This window comes from Eretmochelys imbricata, chromosome 6 (genome assembly GCF_965152235.1).
Source record: "Eretmochelys imbricata isolate rEreImb1 chromosome 6, rEreImb1.hap1, whole genome shotgun sequence".
NCBI lineage: Eukaryota > Metazoa > Chordata > Testudines > Cheloniidae > Eretmochelys > Eretmochelys imbricata.
In genome coordinates this window covers 73,706,083-73,724,620 of record NC_135577.1, presented here as the reverse complement: position 1 = coordinate 73,724,620, position 18,538 = coordinate 73,706,083, and the positions used below count along the sequence as shown (strand labels likewise).

General features: G+C 44.3%; 1 protein-coding gene across 1 annotated transcript in view; it reads left to right on the top strand.

Moving 5' to 3' along the window:
- The first annotated feature begins 10,261 nt into the window (after nt 1-10,261).
- EIF2AK4 (eukaryotic translation initiation factor 2 alpha kinase 4) overlaps nt 10,262-18,538 on the top strand; it is a 77,510-nt gene continuing 69,233 nt past the window's right edge. Inside the window, exons 1-3 of the mRNA XM_077818913.1 lie at nt 10,262-10,800; nt 15,667-15,782; nt 17,069-17,171. Of these exons, the coding sequence (XP_077675039.1) occupies nt 10,663-10,800; nt 15,667-15,782; nt 17,069-17,171 (357 nt within the window). The 5' untranslated portion in view covers nt 10,262-10,662. The remainder of the gene's footprint in view (nt 10,801-15,666; nt 15,783-17,068; nt 17,172-18,538) is intronic.

The following is an 18,538-nucleotide window of genomic DNA, read 5'->3' as shown; positions in this document are numbered from 1 at the left end:
TTTCCAGTTCACATCTGTAATTGTTTTATGGCACATCATGTGTTAGCCGACGGCCAAGGATGTTTGGTGAGGTGCCAGCTATGCCCGTTTATACCATCCGTGACTTTAACCGCTAGGACGCACTGTCCCTTCGCGGCGGGCAGCCCGGGCTAGGCTGACGGATGCCCCAAGGTCCTAACCACCTGTCATAAATATAAAGGGAAGGGTAAACCCCTTTGAAATCCCTCCTGGCCAGGGGAAAGCTCCTCTCACCTGTAAAGGGTTAAGAAGCTAAAGGTAACCTCGCTGGCACCTGACCAAAATGACCAATGAGGAGACAAGATACTTTCAAAAGCTGGGAGGAGGGAGAGAAACAAAGGGTCTGTGTCTGTCTGTATGCTGGTCTTTGCCAGGGATAGACCAGGAATGGAGTCTTAGAACTTTTAGTAAGTAATCTAGCTAGGTATGTGTTAGATTATGATTTCTTTAAATGGCTGAGAAAAGAATTGTGCTGAATAGAATAACTATTTCTGTCTGTGTATCTTTTTTGTAACTTAAGGTTTTGCCTAGAGGGGTTCTCTATGTTTTTGAATCTAATTACCCTGTAAGATATCTACCATCCTGATTTTACAGGGGGGATTTCTTTATTTCTATTTACTTCTATTTTTATTAAAAGTCTTCTTGTAAGAAAACTGAATGCTTTTTCATTGTTCTCAGATCCAAGGGTTTGGGTCTGTGGTCACCTATGCAAATTGGTGAGGCTTTTTATCCAACATTTCCCAGGAAAGGGGGGGTGCAAGCGTTGGGAGGATTGTTCATTGTTCTTAAGATCCAAGGGTCTGGGTCTGTAGTCACCTAGGCAAATTGGTGAGGCTTTTTACCAAACCTTGTCCAGGAAGTGGGGTGCAAGGTTTTGGGAAGTATTTTGGGGGGAAGGACGCGTCCAAACAGCTCTTCCCCAGTAACCAGTATTAGTTTGGTGGTGGTAGCGGCCAGTCCAAGGACAACGGGGGGAATACTTTGTACCTTGGGGAAGTTTTGACCTAAGCTGGTAAAGATAAGCTTAGGAGGTTTTTCATGCAGGTCCCCACATCTGTACCCTAGAGTTCAGAGTGGGGGAGGAACCTTGACACCACCCGTGACTTTAACTGCTAGAGCTCAGAGCTCCTTCGCAGCGGGCAGTCAATACTGACTGACAGGTGCCCCAATGGCAGCACTAAGAGCCTCTCCACACCTGTGACTTTAACTGCTAGAGCTCAGAGCTCCTTCGCAGCGGGCAGCCAGGATTGACTGACAGGTGCCCCAAGAGTTTGCCCCGTGGAGGCGGCACAACTCAACGCTAGGATCTTAGTACTCTCACCTAATGGCCAGGCTTTAGAGCCAAAACGGCTGAGGTTCTTTAATTGTGTTGGCTGCTTTACAGTAAACCAGAGAAAACAAGTCAGGCTTATGCACAAATGGTTACCAAAATTTATTAAGCTAGATTCTAATCATGTGGTTACAAAATTGCTAGTGCCTACTTATTTAAATGTAGAGATGTTACACACACAAACAAGTTACAAAACTGAAGCCACAATCCCAAAGAAAGAAAACAAAGTATAGAGCTCTATTTCAAATATGTGTACACTAAACATAGGAGATGAGGTGTGGGTGCTTCTTACCCTCCTTGCATCTCTCGATTCCAGCGGTGCCAAGCCAGGATCGGTCACTCAATTCCGCGGAAAGACGAATAAGGGACAAGGCGTAGGGACTCTCTTAGCTGCAGAAGCCTTGGGAGGCTGTCACTTATCTGACCAGCAGATAGATAGTGAAAAGCACTCAAAAATCATGGTGCTGTAGGTCCCCTACTTATACCTCTGTACTCCTTTATTCTCTTTCTCCTTTCTTATGCCAAATTGAGGCTGGTCTGTCTGGGTGACGCCAGCTTTCGCAAGAGTAGTTTACACTTGCAAGGGAGAGAAACAATAAGTGTTGACTACTGGACATTTCTTTTATCAGGGTAAATATTTTCCCAACTAGGATGTTGGTGTGTGTGCATCACGCTATTTAGTAGGGGCTAAGAGCCATGTCTGTCACAGGGCCTCTGCCTGCTGTGAGCTTAATCGTTGTATCTGCTCCCAGAGGCACATTGTAGCAGCACACCTGTGCTTTCACAGCTTCAAAGGCTGTGCTGGAATATATGTTAAGTGCCCTGTTCCGGCTTACTCCTGTGTTTCCAGCAATGCTGGTCTGAGGGGCGGGGGCTGGCTGTCTGGCTACATTCCACCCCCGATGCACCACACTACATCCCAGATTGCAAGGTGGCGGTGATGCCAGCACCTCTTGCCCTCCTTGGGGAAATTTAGAAATACCCAACAACCAAATTAGAGGATGAGGGTTCACGGAATTGGTTAGGATCCCTTTTTAGCTCTAGGTATCTGATTTGCGTGGAGGAAAGAGCAGTTTGAATCAAACGCTTCATAATACATAAAGTTACACAAAAAACAATTACAATAATTAAAATGGTTAAAACAGTATTCACAAACGAATGTAAAAACGGGGAGAGGGAAAATCCCAAGTGTTGAGCTAACCTTTGCATCCATGAGGTTTGTCCATTCTCAGCCACTGCATGTAGTGGTACAAATTCAATTCCCAGTCCATTGGTTGAATCTAGCAAGGTGCACATCCAGCAATTTGTAGCACCAGCAGCTGAGGCGATGGTTTGGATTGCTCCCCGAAGAGGATGTTCTGGTATTGCCAAGGTGACTGGAGCCAACAGAAGGATCATGAGGGCTTGCAGGAACATATCTCTGGTGGGTCATGTTCTAGCTAAAAAACTTATTTTAAAACCAAAAGCAAAAATTACACCTGCTATTATAAGTAATGGCAAATATATCAACAGTCCATAGTAGTCTCTAGTGATCAAACAGGTCTGCTGCATGGTCCATTTTGCTGACAGGTTAGCTGGCAGGTTGCTCGGAACCATGGGACCATTCCTGCAATAAATCACATGGTCAGCCGGTCTTGGATGCGATCCAAGCCTCTGTAATGGTTATTAGCCTTTTATCAGCATTTAAGGCACTCCATACACCTTTCTCTTTATAGGCATGCAAAACACAGGTAAAGGTTCCCAGGGCTGGGTGTTTAATCACAACAGTGTCTCCGGGAGCATACTTGGAACTGTGCAGTGGTGTTCTGGCAGGGGAGATAGCTTTCCCTGTAGGGAAGAATCCCCTGCTGATTGGACTTCCTGTAGGAGTCTGTCTGTTGTTTAATCTCTGCACCACTTCGTCCAGTCTGTCTCCCCATGTGCCATCAGTAGGCTTCAAGTGATTCTTTAGCAACCCATTCCAGCGCTCGACCATGCCATTAGATTGAGGTTGATATGGAAGGTGGAAGGTCCATTGGACTCCATGGTTAAGGGTCCATTCCCTTACAAGTTTATTCTTAAAATGCGAACCATTATCTGATTGGATTTCTTGAGGCATTGGGACAATTGCTGTTAAGCGGTTTAGTCCCATAACTGTGGACAACCCTGTTGCCAATCGGGTTGGATATGCAAAACCAATCCCTGAAACAATTTCTACCCCAGTCAAGATGTATTTCCACCTCTGCCTTGTAGTGGGCAGTGGTCCGACATAGTCGACCTGCCAGGTTGCCCATAGTGTTTTTCCATCTCTTAGCCTGGCAAACCTTTGTCCTTCTGCTATATGTTTTCTAGTCTCAGCACAAATAGTGCAGGCTTGCACCAGGTCTCTAGCCTGTCTGTGGGTGATAGGCCACCCCCTGATATGTGCTTGCCGCACTAACTCATCACTTCCTGTGTGTCCTAAATTATCATGTAACCATGAATATAAGCGTTCCCATTCTACTTGTGCGGTAAAGAGCTGGGCAGCTGCATCGGCTAAATTGTTTAACTGTGCAGCTGGGGTATTATTCCTCTGATGAGCTGAGACATGTCCTATAGACAGGGGTTGTTGCAGGGCATGCTGATATAACCACTTCCAGTATTCCAGTCCCCAGACTGGTTTACCTCCTATTTTCCAGTGGTTATTTTTCCAGTTAGTGATCCACTGAGTGGCACCTGCCCATACCGCATAGGAGTCCGTATATACTGCGGTGGCTCCTGCTTCACAGGCCAGTTTAATTGCAGCCAATTCTGCAAGTTGTGCTGACCCATCAATTTCAGCAGTTAGGGGTGCTGCAGAGGTGTCTGCAGGCACTGCTGCAGCTTTTCCCTTCCATTTTCCTTTAACCAGCCTGGCACTGCCATCAGTGAACCATACTCCCTCAGGCTTAGAAGGATCAAATGGGGCAGCATCCTTAATGGGAGACTGCTGTGGAGGTAGGCGGTATTCATCAGGCATTCCTACTTTCCATAGGGATTCCTGAATCATAGTGGGGTTCTGTGCAGTGTCTGCACTCCCTACCCTGTGGTGTATGTAAAGTGCCCATCTTTGGATAGTCATCTTTTGTGCTACACCAGGTGGTAACTCTTTCCCTTCCAATATAGGTTTAATGATTGGAAGAGGAGTGTGAATTGTGATGTCCTTATCCTGAGTTAATTCCTCAGTTTCTCTCAAGGCTGTGTAAGCTGCCAGAAGCACCTTCTCATAAGGCGTGTAGTTAGCCTGTGACCCTTGCCATGACTTGGAACCAAACTGAATTGGTCGTCTGGGAGCAGTGTCACTTTCTTGCCAGAGAGCATAAGACATTCCAGTGGCTCCCACAGTTAGGTACAAATGGAATGGGGCTTCAGGATGTATGGGACCCAGAGCCTGATAGGTGTGTATCTCCCCTATCAGTTGCCTGAGGGCTTCCTCATGGGCAGGAGCCCATTCCCAGGCAGCACTTTTCTTTAACAAATTGTACAATGGTCTGGCTATAATGGTAAAGCCAGGTACATGTTTTCTCCAAAACCCCAGGGTTCCCAAAATCTGTCTCAATTGATCTTTACTTTCAGGGGAGGGTGCCTGATTTAGCTCTTGCACAGTGTCATTAGGCACAGACCTCCTACCTCCCATCCATACAGTACCTAAGAATTTTATCTCTTGGGAGGGACCTTGGCATTTCTCGGCTGGTAACTCTAAATTAAGGGCTTCTAGTGCTCCTTTGATTTGATTCATAGCCTCCTGTACCTCTTCTGAGGTTTTCCCACCTATTAAGATGTCATCAATGTATTGCACAGTTTGTACATTGGGTGGCAATATAAGGTCATCTAGGACCTTTGCCAGTGCCCCATGGCAAATAGTGGGTGAGTGTTTAAACCCTTGTGGCATTCGGGTAAAAGTGTATTGTACACCTTTCCAAGTAAAAGCAAATCTTTCCTGGTCAGCTGGTTGCAAAGGGACCATGAAGAACATGTCCTTTACATCTAATACTGCTAGCCAGGGTTTATCCCAGGTTTGTATGGTGTTTACAATATCTGTTATGCTAGGGACTGCTGCAGTTAATGGTCCAGTGTTACTGTTTAGCTTCCTATAGTCTATAATGAGTCTCCATTTGCCATTTGGTTTCTTGATGGGCCACACAGGAGAATTAAAGCGAGAGTGGGTACGAATTAAAATTCCTCGCTGTTCCAAATCTTTGATCAGGTCAGTAACAGGGCTTATGGCCTCAGCTGGAACATTATACTGCTTTATGTTTGTTACTGTTGAGGGCGGGAGAGCAGGCGCGCTGCTAAGTAAGTTTACAGAATAGTGGGGAGGGCTTTCCTCTTCCAGGTGGGTGGCATGAGGAACAGAACTGACTCCAAAAGCCCATCTTTCCCCATTAATCCTTCCCTTCTTTCCTCTTAAAACGTCCATGCCCAGTATGTTGGCATTGCCCAAAATCACCTCATATTTTCGGGGCTGATGGTGGGGTTGCAAGGGGATATCCAGTTTTATCTTAACTAATGTGTAAGTTGTGGTACTGCCATTTACTCCTGTAACAAGTACCTGCTTTCCGCCAGTAGGTGGCGAGCCCTGAAAACTTTCTCGCTTAATCATGGACCTTTGAGCCCCTGTGTCCATTAAGAAAGGAATAATGTGTTTGTCATTTACAGTTACATGTATCCGGGGGTCTTTTGCTGTTTTCTCCTCTTTGGATTTAAGCTGGTTTATTAGGAGAGGAGATTGACCCCCGCAAGCTAGTTTCCCTGCTCTGGTAACTCTTGCAGTTGCTGCAGCAATGGAGTATACAGGGTGTCTGCAGGTGGGGAAAGAGGAGAGAGCTGCAGAGGTGCACTGGGAGTAGCATTAGTTGTCTCCCAGTCAGCTCTTTTAAAGGTGGTGAATAATTTTAGCCGCTCTGTGGGCAGTCCATTTATCACATCTCTGGGATAACCTAAAGCCAGACATTGTCTCCACAACTTGGCTCTAAGCTCCTTTTCCTCTTGGGTTGGCTCTCGCTTGTTTTTATGTCCTTTAGATGGTGCCCCCTTGTTTCCCTGAAGGGAACATATCTTAGCTTTGCCTGTCAGTGCTCTGTTGTCTCCGAATTCTCTAAAGTATGACACCAGAAGGTTTAGCAGTGCCCAAAAGGTACTGTTATGTGCTGCAACTTCTGATCTAAGGGACAGTGCCATAGCCCTGTGGTTACTTGGAACTCCCTTAAGCAGGGGTCTGAGATCATCTACATCTACCTGACCCTCCCATGGGCTTTCATAGGCTAACTCTTGAGGGTTTTGGCCAAGCATGCTAATAACAGCCACAGTTAATAGAGCTGTTTTTACCTCATCTATGTTGGTCCAGTGCATTACTGTGGGTTCATCTCGGTCTGCTGGGTAAATTCCTCTTGCCCATCGACAAGCCAGAGACCAAAGTGTTTTAGGGGTGTTCCCCTCTGAATGTTCCAGGAATATTCCTGCACCTAAGTTAAGGCGCTCAGTTTCTTGGGCTGTCAGGCGTATATATCCACCCCCAGTGTCCCAGAGGCGGACCAGCCACTCTATTATACCTTCCTCAGGCTTTCTAGCAAAATCTCCCTGGATTGTTTTTAACTCCATGGGAGTATATTGGCGGGTGGTAATTTTGGTAAAGTGTGTTGGAGCTTTACTCCCTTTTCCCTTTTTACCTCCCTTCTTTGTTTTTGAAGAGGTGGATGGATAATTGTCATCCCCTTCTTCATCCAGCTCTGCCCCACTCAAATTTTCCTCATGTTCTTCTGATTTGTGATGTGTGATAGCTGGTCTTAATTTTACAGAGGGACCTTCCTCTTCAGAGGAGGGGGACTCATCTGCTGAATCCCAAATGTCTCCATCCCATTCCTCAGGGTCTAGCCAGAGAGCAGTCTCAACTTTAGCCCGGTTGATACTGCGTGTTTTAGTCTCCAGCTTTTCCCTTCGTTCTACCCCTTCTTTCTCAATTAAGGGAAGTAATCTTTTCTGAAGATGTTCCATATCCCTATTCAGTGTTCTTACTCTGGTATCTAAATTCTGGCATTCCTTGCGCAGTGTGTCCCTTTCCTGTTGTAGCCTATTAAATTCTATTGCCAGACTATGATAATCCTTACAGGCAGCTTGCCAAATGTTAGTAAGCAGCCATATACAAGCACCTTTTCCTTTCCCTTTCTTCATCTTGCAGGCAGTTCTCCAGTTACAGAAATGCCGCCAGATCTCTGCTGGTTTTCCCCAATATTTCTCCAGCAGTTCTTTGCTCCACAGAGGATTTCCCCATCCCTCTTGGGTCAAACTTTTCTCTAGCTCAGGGAATTCTGTGCTGTTTATCATGACTGGTTTCATTGTGTTACTGTAGTGCAGCCTATATCACAATCCTGTTCGTGACGCCAATTTCTGTTAGCCGATGGCCAAGGATGTTTGGTGAGGTGCCAGCTATGCCCGTTTATACCATCCGTGACTTTAACCGCTAGGACGCACTGTCCCTTCGCGGCGGGCAGCCCGGGCTAGGCTGACGGATGCCCCAAGGTCCTAACCACCCGTGACTTTAACTGCTAGAGCTCAGAGCTCCTTCGCAGCGGGCAGTCAATACTGACTGACAGGTGCCCCAATGGCAGCACTAAGAGCCTCTCCACACCTGTGACTTTAACTGCTAGAGCTCAGAGCTCCTTCGCAGCGGGCAGCCAGGATTGACTGACAGGTGCCCCAAGAGTTTGCCCCGTGGAGGCGGCACAACTCAACGCTAGGATCTTAGTACTCTCACCTAATGGCCAGGCTTTAGAGCCAAAACGGCTGAGGTTCTTTAATTGTGTTGGCTGCTTTACAGTAAACCAGAGAAAACAAGTCAGGCTTATGCACAAATGGTTACCAAAATTTATTAAGCTAGATTCTAATCATGTGGTTACAAAATTGCTAGTGCCTACTTATTTAAATGTAGAGATGTTACACACACAAACAAGTTACAAAACTGAAGCCACAATCCCAAAGAAAGAAAACAAAGTATAGAGCTCTATTTCAAATATGTGTACACTAAAGATAGGAGATGAGGTGTGGGTGCTTCTTACCCTCCTTGCATCTCTCGATTCCAGCGGTGCCAAGCCAGGATCGGTCACTCAATTCCGCGGAAAGACGAATAAGGGACAAGGCGTAGGGACTCTCTTAGCTGCAGAAGCCTTGGGAGGCTGTCACTTATCTGACCAGCAGATAGATAGTGAAAAGCACTCAAAAATCATGGTGCTGTAGGTCCCCTACTTATACCTCTGTACTCCTTTATTCTCTTTCTCCTTTCTTATGCCAAATTGAGGCTGGTCTGTCTGGGTGACGCCAGCTTTCGCAAGAGTAGTTTACACTTGCAAGGGAGAGAAACAATAAGTGTTGACTACTGGACATTTCTTTTATCAGGGTAAATATTTTCCCAACTAGGATGTTGGTGTGTGTGCATCACGCTATTTAGTAGGGGCTAAGAGCCATGTCTGTCACAGGGCCTCTGCCTGCTGTGAGCTTAATCGTTGTATCTGCTCCCAGAGGCACACTGTAGCAGCACACCTGTGCTTTCACAGCTTCAAAGGCTGTGCTGGAATATATGTTAAGTGCCCTGTTCCGGCTTACTCCTGTGTTTCCAGCAATGCTGGTCTGAGGGGGGGGGGGGGGGGCTGGCTGTCTGGCTACATCATGCCATAAAAAAACACACCCCATCTCATGCTGTACTAATTAATAGTACATATCTACTTACAGCTGATTATCAGATGATTACTTCTTCTACAACGAAAGCACATTCTTCTTGCTTCCAATATTTCTGTCCAGTGGGTGTTCAGTTTCTTTACAATATGGGAATTTGGCTTTTGGGGGTTGTATTGTGTAGCATGTATGTGTTATTTCAAATATTAGTGGTATGCCTCAGAGCAGTGATCTGAAAGGCATGAACTGTATTGAGAAAGAATTAGAACTGCTATCAAGACAGTTTGCCTTGTTATTTTTTTAATAGTAAAGTAGTTCAGTGTTCAGGCAAGGTTTGGATATTATCATTACTATACAGAGATAGTAGTTTCTCCAAAGGTACCTTCATTTCTCTTAAATGATTGATTTTGACAACCCCATCTGATGTCTGAAAGGTCATGTATGGATTTGTGGCAAAGGAGAATTATTAGGAATGTTTAGGGTGTAATGTCATATGATGTCAGGATTTTGCTTTTGCTGAAAAGTTTCCAAAAGGTTTTTTTATTTTACTTGCTGTCATAGCTCAAAATCAGCTGTGCCTAAACATTTCAAATTTTATTTACTCTGTTGTCTTTGACAATATCTTTGACTATTTTTTATAAAGTTTGAACACAGAACTTGCCATAGGGAATCAGTCCCTCAGTCTGACTAAACCAGATGCTTCAGAAAAATCTGTAAGAAGTTTCATAGTGGGCAAATATAGACTAACTTATCCATAGGACAGATTTTTTCCTAAAGCTGTCATCTTAGTGATTGACGTATACCCAGAAACAGGAGGGTTTTTAGTCCTCATTTTTTATTCTAATATAACTGCAGATGTTCTCATTATCCATATAAATGTCTAACCCATTTTTTGAAACCTACAAAATTCTTGGACTCAAGATGGGTTCCACAGGTTAACTATGCACTGCATGAAATATAATTGTATTAAACTTCTCCGGGCTGGGACCACGTCTTTCTGTGTATTCATGCAGCACCTAGCAAAATGGGGCTGCGATCTTAATTGTGCCCACCCCCCCAAAAGAAAGTGTATGAGAAGTCTCAAGGGTTCATAAACACTAGAACCTATCCGTTTACCTAAGGCACTGAAAGAAAAGGAGTACTTGTAGCACCTTAGAGACGAACAAATTTATTTGAGCATAAGCTTTCCTGAGCTACAGCTCACTTCATTTCCAGTCTTAGACTGAGGACTTTTTGAGAGCCAGTGCTAGTCAAGGTCAGAGCATCATTTCCCCCGCGGGTGCTTCAGTCTTGTTCCTTTCCCCTTCATCTGTCAGACGCCAGGAGGGGGTGAGGGAGTATCTGGGGCTGAGGTGGAGAAGCGCTGTGCAGAGGCAGGAGGTGTCCCGGGGCTGAGCTCTAGGGAGGAGGCCGGGCAGGGCTGGGGAGCTGCGGGAGCTCGGGAGGCCCCAGTTTCACCGTGCTTGAGAGGCGGCAGCTCCTCCTGCGACCGCGGGGGGCAGCACCAGCGGCGGGTAGGGCCTGCGGCAGAGGCCGGCTCCCAAGGCAGAAGGGCCGCGCTCTCGCTGGCGGGCGCCTGGGGCCAGTGCTCGGCGGGGGCGGCCGTGCCATGGCTGGCAGCGGCTCCCGCTGCAGCTGCCGGAGCTGACATGGCCCGGGTGAGCGGCGCGCTGGGGGCGGAGGAGGCCCCGGAGAGTTACTTGCTCCGCCAGGAGAACGAGCTGCAGGTGCTGGAGTCCATCTACGGGCAGGACTTCCGAGACCTGCGGCAGGAGCAGCCCTGGAAGGTAGCGAGCCGCGCGGCCCGGGGCAGCCCGGCGCATGGGGGCGGTTGGGTGCCTGGCCAAGCCCCCGGCGCCGGGGGGCGGCAGGGTGGGTCCCCTGAAGGGAGCTCGGGTAGCCTGGCACTGCTGCGACAAAAAATGTGTCCTGCTGCGGTGTCCCCTTGTCCTGCCCTCCCCCGAGGAGCCTGGGACGGGATTTCCTTACTTAACCCCCTACCGGGGGGGGGGGGGCCCTTTCCAGTCCCCCCGCCTCGCCCCCGCGTCTCTCTGCCGCTCTCCACGTAGACCTGCATGGAGGGTGAGTTGCCCGCTGCTTGAGCTACCCCCCTTCCTCTCGCACGGCAGCCCAGGCGGTCCCTGCTTGGCCTGCCCAGCCAGATGTGCGCTGCTCCCTGCTCTTATGCAGCCCCGGAGCTGGTGCTAACGCGAGAGCCCCGTGCGAGGTAAAGGGGGAGAGCCTTGGCCCTGGCGCGAGCGTCTGTGGCGGCCGCTGCGCTGCCACCCCCCGCACAGCTTCGTGTACCACAGCGGGAGCTTTCCTGAAGACCTGGCAAAGGTTTTCTGACCTCCCCCGGGAAGCAGGGTGTAAGCGGCAGGGCCTGCCTCTGCTAGCACACCCAGCATTACCAGCACTGGTTCCGGCTGTGTGGGCACTACAGGAACAGTGGAAAGTTCAAACAATAATAATGATAAACTGAGCAGACAGGCTTCTCAGGCCATGTTTATGCTAGGGAGTTGCAGTAAAAGTTATTTGTTTAGCTGCATGCTATAGCCAAAGCTCAAGCCAGTGCTGGGCTTTTTATCACAGTATTAATTAAACTTTTCAAGGAGCAGCTTTAATATTGAATTTAACTAATACAATTAACTAAGAAACTGCTGATCTCTTGTGTAGACTAGGGTTGCCACTGGTGCTACTGTTGAAAGTTGGGGGGAAGTTTTTGCTAAAATCTCTAATGTAGTAAAGGCTAAAATGGGTTTCGTCCTTTCCTCTAGTAATCATTAAACAGAAATGAGCAAGACTGGGATCAGGAAAGGGAATTGTCCCATTGTTCTTCTACCAAGAGCCGTTTCTAAACATACTTAATGAATTCATTATCTATCAAGGGAAGAATGTGTTTTCCTTGCATTCCTTCCCCATCAAGCTGCTGCTAACCTAAGATGTCTGGTTTCAGAGTAACAGCCCTGTTAGTCTGTATTCGCAAAAAGAAAAGGAGTACTTGTGGCACCTTAGAGACTAACGAATTTATTTGAGCGTAAGCTTTCCTGAGCTACAGCTCACTTCATCGGATGCATACTGTGGAAAGTATAGATCTTTTTATTCACACAAAGCATGAAAAAATGGGTGTTTACCACTACAAAAGGTTTTCTCTCCCCCCACCCCACTCTCCTGCTGGTGATAGCTTATCTAAAGTGATCACTCTCCTTACAATGTGTCTGATAATCAAGTTGGGCCATTTCATGGGGGAGAAAAGGAGTACTTGTGGCACCTTAGAGACTAACCAAGGTGCCACAAGTACTCCTTTTCTTTTTGCGAATACAGACTAACACGGCTGTTACTCTGAAACCTGTCTTCATGGGGGAGAAAACCTGGATTTGTGCTGGAAATGGCCCAACTTGATTATCATACACATTGTAAGGAGAGTGATCACTTTACATAAGTTATTACCAGCAGGAGAGTGGGGTGGGGGGAGAGAAAACCTTTTGTAGTGGTAAACACCCATTTTTTCATGCTTTGTGTGTATAAAACGATCTTCTATACTTTCCACAGTATGCATCCGATGAAGTGAGCTGTAGCTCACGAAAGCTTATGCTCAAATAAATTGGTTAGTCTCTAAGGTGCCACAAGTACTCCTTTTCTTTCTAAGATGTCTGTGTATGACAATGGTACCAGGGAATTATTATCACCTGCATGCTCGAGAATGATGTAAGTGAAATAAAAGGATGATTTGGGGTTGACTTTAAAGGAAAGTCCCTCCCATTCTCACCTGCAGCTGCTAAACTGATACATCTTTGCATGTAATAATTCCACTCTTCTGTTGTGTAACTAAACATCATCCATCTCTTCCAGAACCCTATGTAAAGTACAAATCATTTTGGATTGTCACTTAGAACTTTTTATTACTGGTTCCCCACAAAGGTTGCTGCTGAACTGACAGTTCTGTGTATAAAAATACTGATTGTGTGCTGTGTAAACTGTCTTTAAATTTATATGTTCCTTAACAAATATACCTTTATTCATGATTAACAAAGTTTTGGTGGTGTTTCCCTTGTGGTGGTCTGAGTAACTCCTAGATGAAACTAGGAGGTAAATCCTCACAAGTTTTCCCTATTTGAGTAACTCAGTTCTCTCACCCTAGCTAGTCTCTCAGCAGTGTTCTGAGAGAGGCCCTTCATTTGCCCACCAGGATTAGCCACCATTTCTCCCTTTGAGCAGGGCACGTCTTCAGAACATTTGTAGAACTTGGTTGCTGACATTACCAAGTCCTTGATTTCTCAAGAACACCAGAAGCATTCAGCCTCCTTACTGGTCGCCCATTGTCTTCCAACTCTTTGATGGCCCTCTATATAACTGACTTTATGATTAATCCTCAGCATCTTTTTTTAATTCTAGCTATAATTAATACTCTGCATATGTGACTTGCTTTTTAATTAATTGTCAGCATTTTTATTTCCTCTGTAGTTGAGTCATTCCTTAATAGATTAATTGCATACCTATTTGCTTAATTGACTCACCTCATAACTGGTTCTCTGCATTGATTCATATTACTATTGTTTCTCTGCATATTTGTTGCATGCTAATTGATTCACCATATAACATTTCCCTGATTATTTGGCTCACATTAACTTTCAATTTCACAATAACTGTTTCTTAGGATAACTGATTGATTAATATCATGGCCAGTCGCCTACTCTTCTCTAATTCTTTCCATTCCCCTTCTAGATGTCATAGTCTCTTCCCACATATTCTCTGCTGCTGCCTCCTCACCTCCGGTGATATCAGCTCCAGCCCGGGCCCTCCCTTCCTTTCTACTATTCCCGACTCCTACAAACTTCTCTGCTGGACTCACCACTTCCAACCTCACTTATCCCATGCCTGTTCCCTTCTTTTGCTACTCAGGAGTGGCTCCATGCTGGCCACTCCGTGTGCTGGGTGGAGAGGGTGGCTTCTGCTCTTTTTTTGAGTTGCGGCTATTCCTGTGAACTCTTTCAGTAATTGGAGCATCATAGATTGAAATGGATTTTTTTTAAAAAAAAAATCTACATTTTAAATGAACATTAAGATACAGTAGCACCTTCTTTTGCTGCTGTTTTGGGAGATACAGTGACGTTTCAGCCATGTTTGCTATACTTTTCTATAATTCAGGAATGATACTACAAATGGCAATATTATTCCACTCACAAATACCCATTCCATTCGATTGTTAAGGAAAAGCTGTAAAGAAGCAGTGTAAAAACCTAGTCACTGAGGAGGAATTATTCCTGTTGAAGTCATCAGATCATCATATTCGACAATAAGAAAGGAGCCAAAGCATTTTAACGGTGAAGATAATTAACTGTTGGAACAATTTACCAAGGGTCATAGTGGATTCTCCATCACTGGCCATTTTAAAATCAAGATTGGATTTACACATACACACACAGCATTTTTGGGAGGGGCGGGGGGTGAGTTCATTGGCCTCTGTTATACAGAAGGTCAGACTAGATGACCATAGTGGTCCCTTCTGGCCTTGGAATCTGACTCTGACAAGAAGGAATTATTTATTTTGCATAGACGGTGAATTCATACGTTTCAACCTGCAATGTCTCTGAAAGTATCACTGCCATCCCTGACCTTTTATATCTGCCACTCCCCATATCTCATGACTCTCACTGGAACTTGGTCAGTATTTTCAATATGGACTTAATCCCTTCCTAAATTATAGTGAACTAAGGCTACTTTACTCTTGATTAGAGAATCCACATGTAATTTAACATATTTTAACTTTATGTGCATTAACTTCACATCTTTAGTTGATTCACTTTAACTTTCCTGAATGTTCCCATGTAGACAAGCCCATACACTCCCTGTCCTGAGGAACCTGGTGGGGGCATTGGGTTGTTTCTAGCCTGTCTTCCTCTTGTCACTCTTCCTTTGTCATTCCAGCTAGCTCTTCTTTCCTTTCCACCACCATGTTTGTCATCTATGACTCATCTTTCTTCTGGCTTTTCTCCTCAGTAAATCCAAACTCCCAGTGTCAAAAAGTTCCTGTGTACTTTTTCCATTTTACTTTGAAGTCAGTTTACAAAGAATGTTTTAAAAAAGTGAAAAGGAAAGAAAGAAAACAGTAGTTAGCAAAACTCTGCCTATGTGCCTAAAATAAAAAAGCTCCATCTCTGTACCCTAGAAGGCCTAACACTAAGTGTAAATTTAGATTTCTTTCTTTGTGGAATGCCCCTCTAACTTGCTGTCTGTGACCTTCCACAAATAACTCTGAATTCCATTCGTTTAAAAAAATGACAATCACTTTTCATATACCTTTCTCCATTTAAAATATAGTGAACCGCTGTTTAACCTAACCCATTAATCCAGACCTCCCTCTTACCTAAATATGACTCATGGTAGGGCACTCCTTCTTCAGAATATCTCTATTTCCACTTATTCCATGAATCTTCCCACATAGGCTGGATAAACTAAGGTTGAACTGTTTAAAATAAAATCATCAATGGTATTAGTTCACATGTTCACTAATCAATTGTAAAAAAATTCATAGATATTTTAAGGCCGGAAGGGATCATTGGGATCATCTAGTCTGACCTCCTGCATAACATAGGATGGGACTTCCCTGAATTAATTCCTGCTTAAATTAAAAGCCTTGTTTTATATTTTAGGTAAAACAGCCTCCGGAAATCAGTTTGGTTCTGCGTCCTCAGGGTTTGACGGGTGACAATGAAGTTTATGCCAAAGTTGATTTGTGGGTCAAATGTTCCCAAACCTACCCTGATAGGTGAGTGAAAATCAAAATATAGTCTTCTAATATTTTCTTTATTCTCTCCTTGACAAAAATGGAAGTTGAAGTGTAACATTGTGTTCATTGCCCTTATTCTTACCTTGATTTAAATGTGTCTATATTTGTTATACTTATAGTGTTGAAGTATAAAAGTGGGTAACCTTATCTGTATAATTAATCCATCCGAAAACATGCATCTGAGATAGAAGCAACCTCATCCCTTCTGTGATGTAGCTGCCAGTGAGTAATAGAGATACATCTGCCAACTGGAGATTTAGGCACTAATTCAGCAAGATACTTAAGCCCATATGTAACTTTAAACATGTGAGTACTTCCACTGAAGTCATTGAGACAACTCATGAATTTAATGTTAGCACAGTACCTTGCTGAATGGGGAACAAACTCTTCATCTTTAAAACTGTCTGCTTGTCATAGTTCTATCATCTGCTGGTCCTGTATTGTGCTGAATTAGCCTTTTGGAGGGCTAATGGATATTTCCTTTGAATTATGAAAAGGGTTGTTGTTGTGGGTGATCAGCTGCTACTGGAATATGGTCTTGATAGTAATTTTGTGGATAAATATTGTTGTGTCAGAATAGCCCAATACTCCATCTGCTTCCAACAGTGGCCTGTGTCAGATACCTCAAAGAAAAATAGTATGCCCAATTATGCAATGATCTAACATATGGGAAGGGAAATGTTGTTCCTGACCAAGTGATGATTTCATTATACCCTGAAGCTTGATAACCGTTATAATTTTTGTTTAAGATAATATAACTGCAGATGTTTTTCTTACTCCTATAAATGTCTAAGCTTTTAAAAAATGTTGGTTATTTATCTGAATGTACTTTATTGAATGTATTCCTCAGATTAATTATATATTGCTTACATAACGTAAAAGGAAAATCAGAAAATCCCAAATTGCCATATCTTCTGCCAGAACTATGTACTGCATTTTCAGTACATCTCTTTAAAAAAAGTAATGTATCAGGTTAGAACTGTAGTTGTCACAGACTATGGGGTTACTCTGATGGTTCTTCTGCTAGTTGAAACTGTTGAGTACTTGTGTGTCAGCAATTCGGATTATGTTGAATATAAAGCAGAACTTTTTTATAATCATGTAGATAGAGTATTACTTGTTTGGGTGTTGAATGACCATTGTTGGGTTGCTGCAAAAAAACCAAAGTTCTTATTGACCTGTCGTGTGGCCTATATGAGTCTCCTTATCTGTCTGTATATCTTATCCTTCATAAGAGACCATTTCTTGTGATTTTTTTTCTCCAGTGTCCCTGAAATACAGCTGAAAAATGCAAAAGGTTTGTCAAATGAAAACATTAATCTATTAAAATCCAGACTAGAGGAATTGGCAAAACAACGCTGCGGAGAGGTAAGAGTTTTCTCTTTGTGGAAAGCCTAATTGATCGTAAATAGTCTTGAAAATTTTGTATAGTGAAATGTTATCAAAATAAGGAACTACAAATACATCAAAACTAGAATGTGATTATATATTCTAATAAAGCAGGGTTCTGTTCTTCCCATAATGGTCTCCCACCTCAGGAAAGTTCAGTGTGCACATCCAGCAAAAATAAACCACACAGAGACTGAGTTTGCATTCACTGCCTGTCTAGGAACTGTGGCGTCATACCCTTAGAATTCAGAGTAACAGCCGTGTTAGTCTGTATTCGCAAAAAGAAAAGGAGTACTTGTGGCACCTTAGAGACTGACCAATTTATTTGAGCATAAGCTTTCGTGAGCTACAGCTCACTTCATTGGATGCATACTGTGGAAAATACAGAAGATGTTTTTATATACACAGACCATGAAAAAATGGGTGTTTATCACTACAAAAGGTTTTCTCTCCCTCCACCCCACTCTCCTGCTGGTAATAGCTTATGTAAAGTGATTACTCTCCTTATAATGTGTATGATAATCAAGGTGGGCCATTTCCAGCACAAATCCAGGGTTTAACAAGAACGTCTGAGGAATAGTGGTGGGGGGGAAGGAATAAACAAGGGGAAATAGGTTACTTTTTATAATGAATCAACCATTCCCAGTCTCTATTCAAGCCTAAGTTAATTGTATCCAATTTGCAAATTAATTCCAATTCAGCAGTCTCTCGTTGGAGTCTGTTTTCGAAGTTTTTTTGTTGAAGGATAGTCACTTTGAGATCAGAAATCGAGTGACCAGAGAGATTGAAGTGTTCTCCGACTGGTTTATGAATGTTATAATTCTTGACAGCTGATTTGTGTCCATTTATTCTTTTACGTAGAGACTGTCCAGTTTGCCCAGTGTACGTGGCAGAGGGGCATTGCTGGCACATGATGGCATATAACACATTGGTGGATGTGCAGGTGAACGAGCCTCTGATAGTGTGGCTGATGTGATTAGGCCCTGTGATGGTGTCCCCTGAATAGATATGTGGGCACAGTTGGCAACGGGCTTTGTTGCAAGGATAGGTTCCTGGGTTAGTGGTTCTGTTGTGTACTTTGTGGTTGCTGGTGAGTATTCACTTCAGGTTGGGGGGCTGTCTGTAGGCAAGGACTGGCCTGTCTCCCAAGATTTGTGAGAGTGTTGGGTCGTCCTTCAGGATAGGTTGTAGATCCTTGATGATGCGTTGGAGAGGTTTTAGTTGGCGGCTGAAGGTGACGGCTAGTGGCGTTCTGTTATTTTCTTTGTTAGGCCTGTCCTGTAGTAGGTGACTTCTGGGAACTCTTCTGGCTCTATCAATCTGTTTCTTCACTTCCGCAGGTGGGT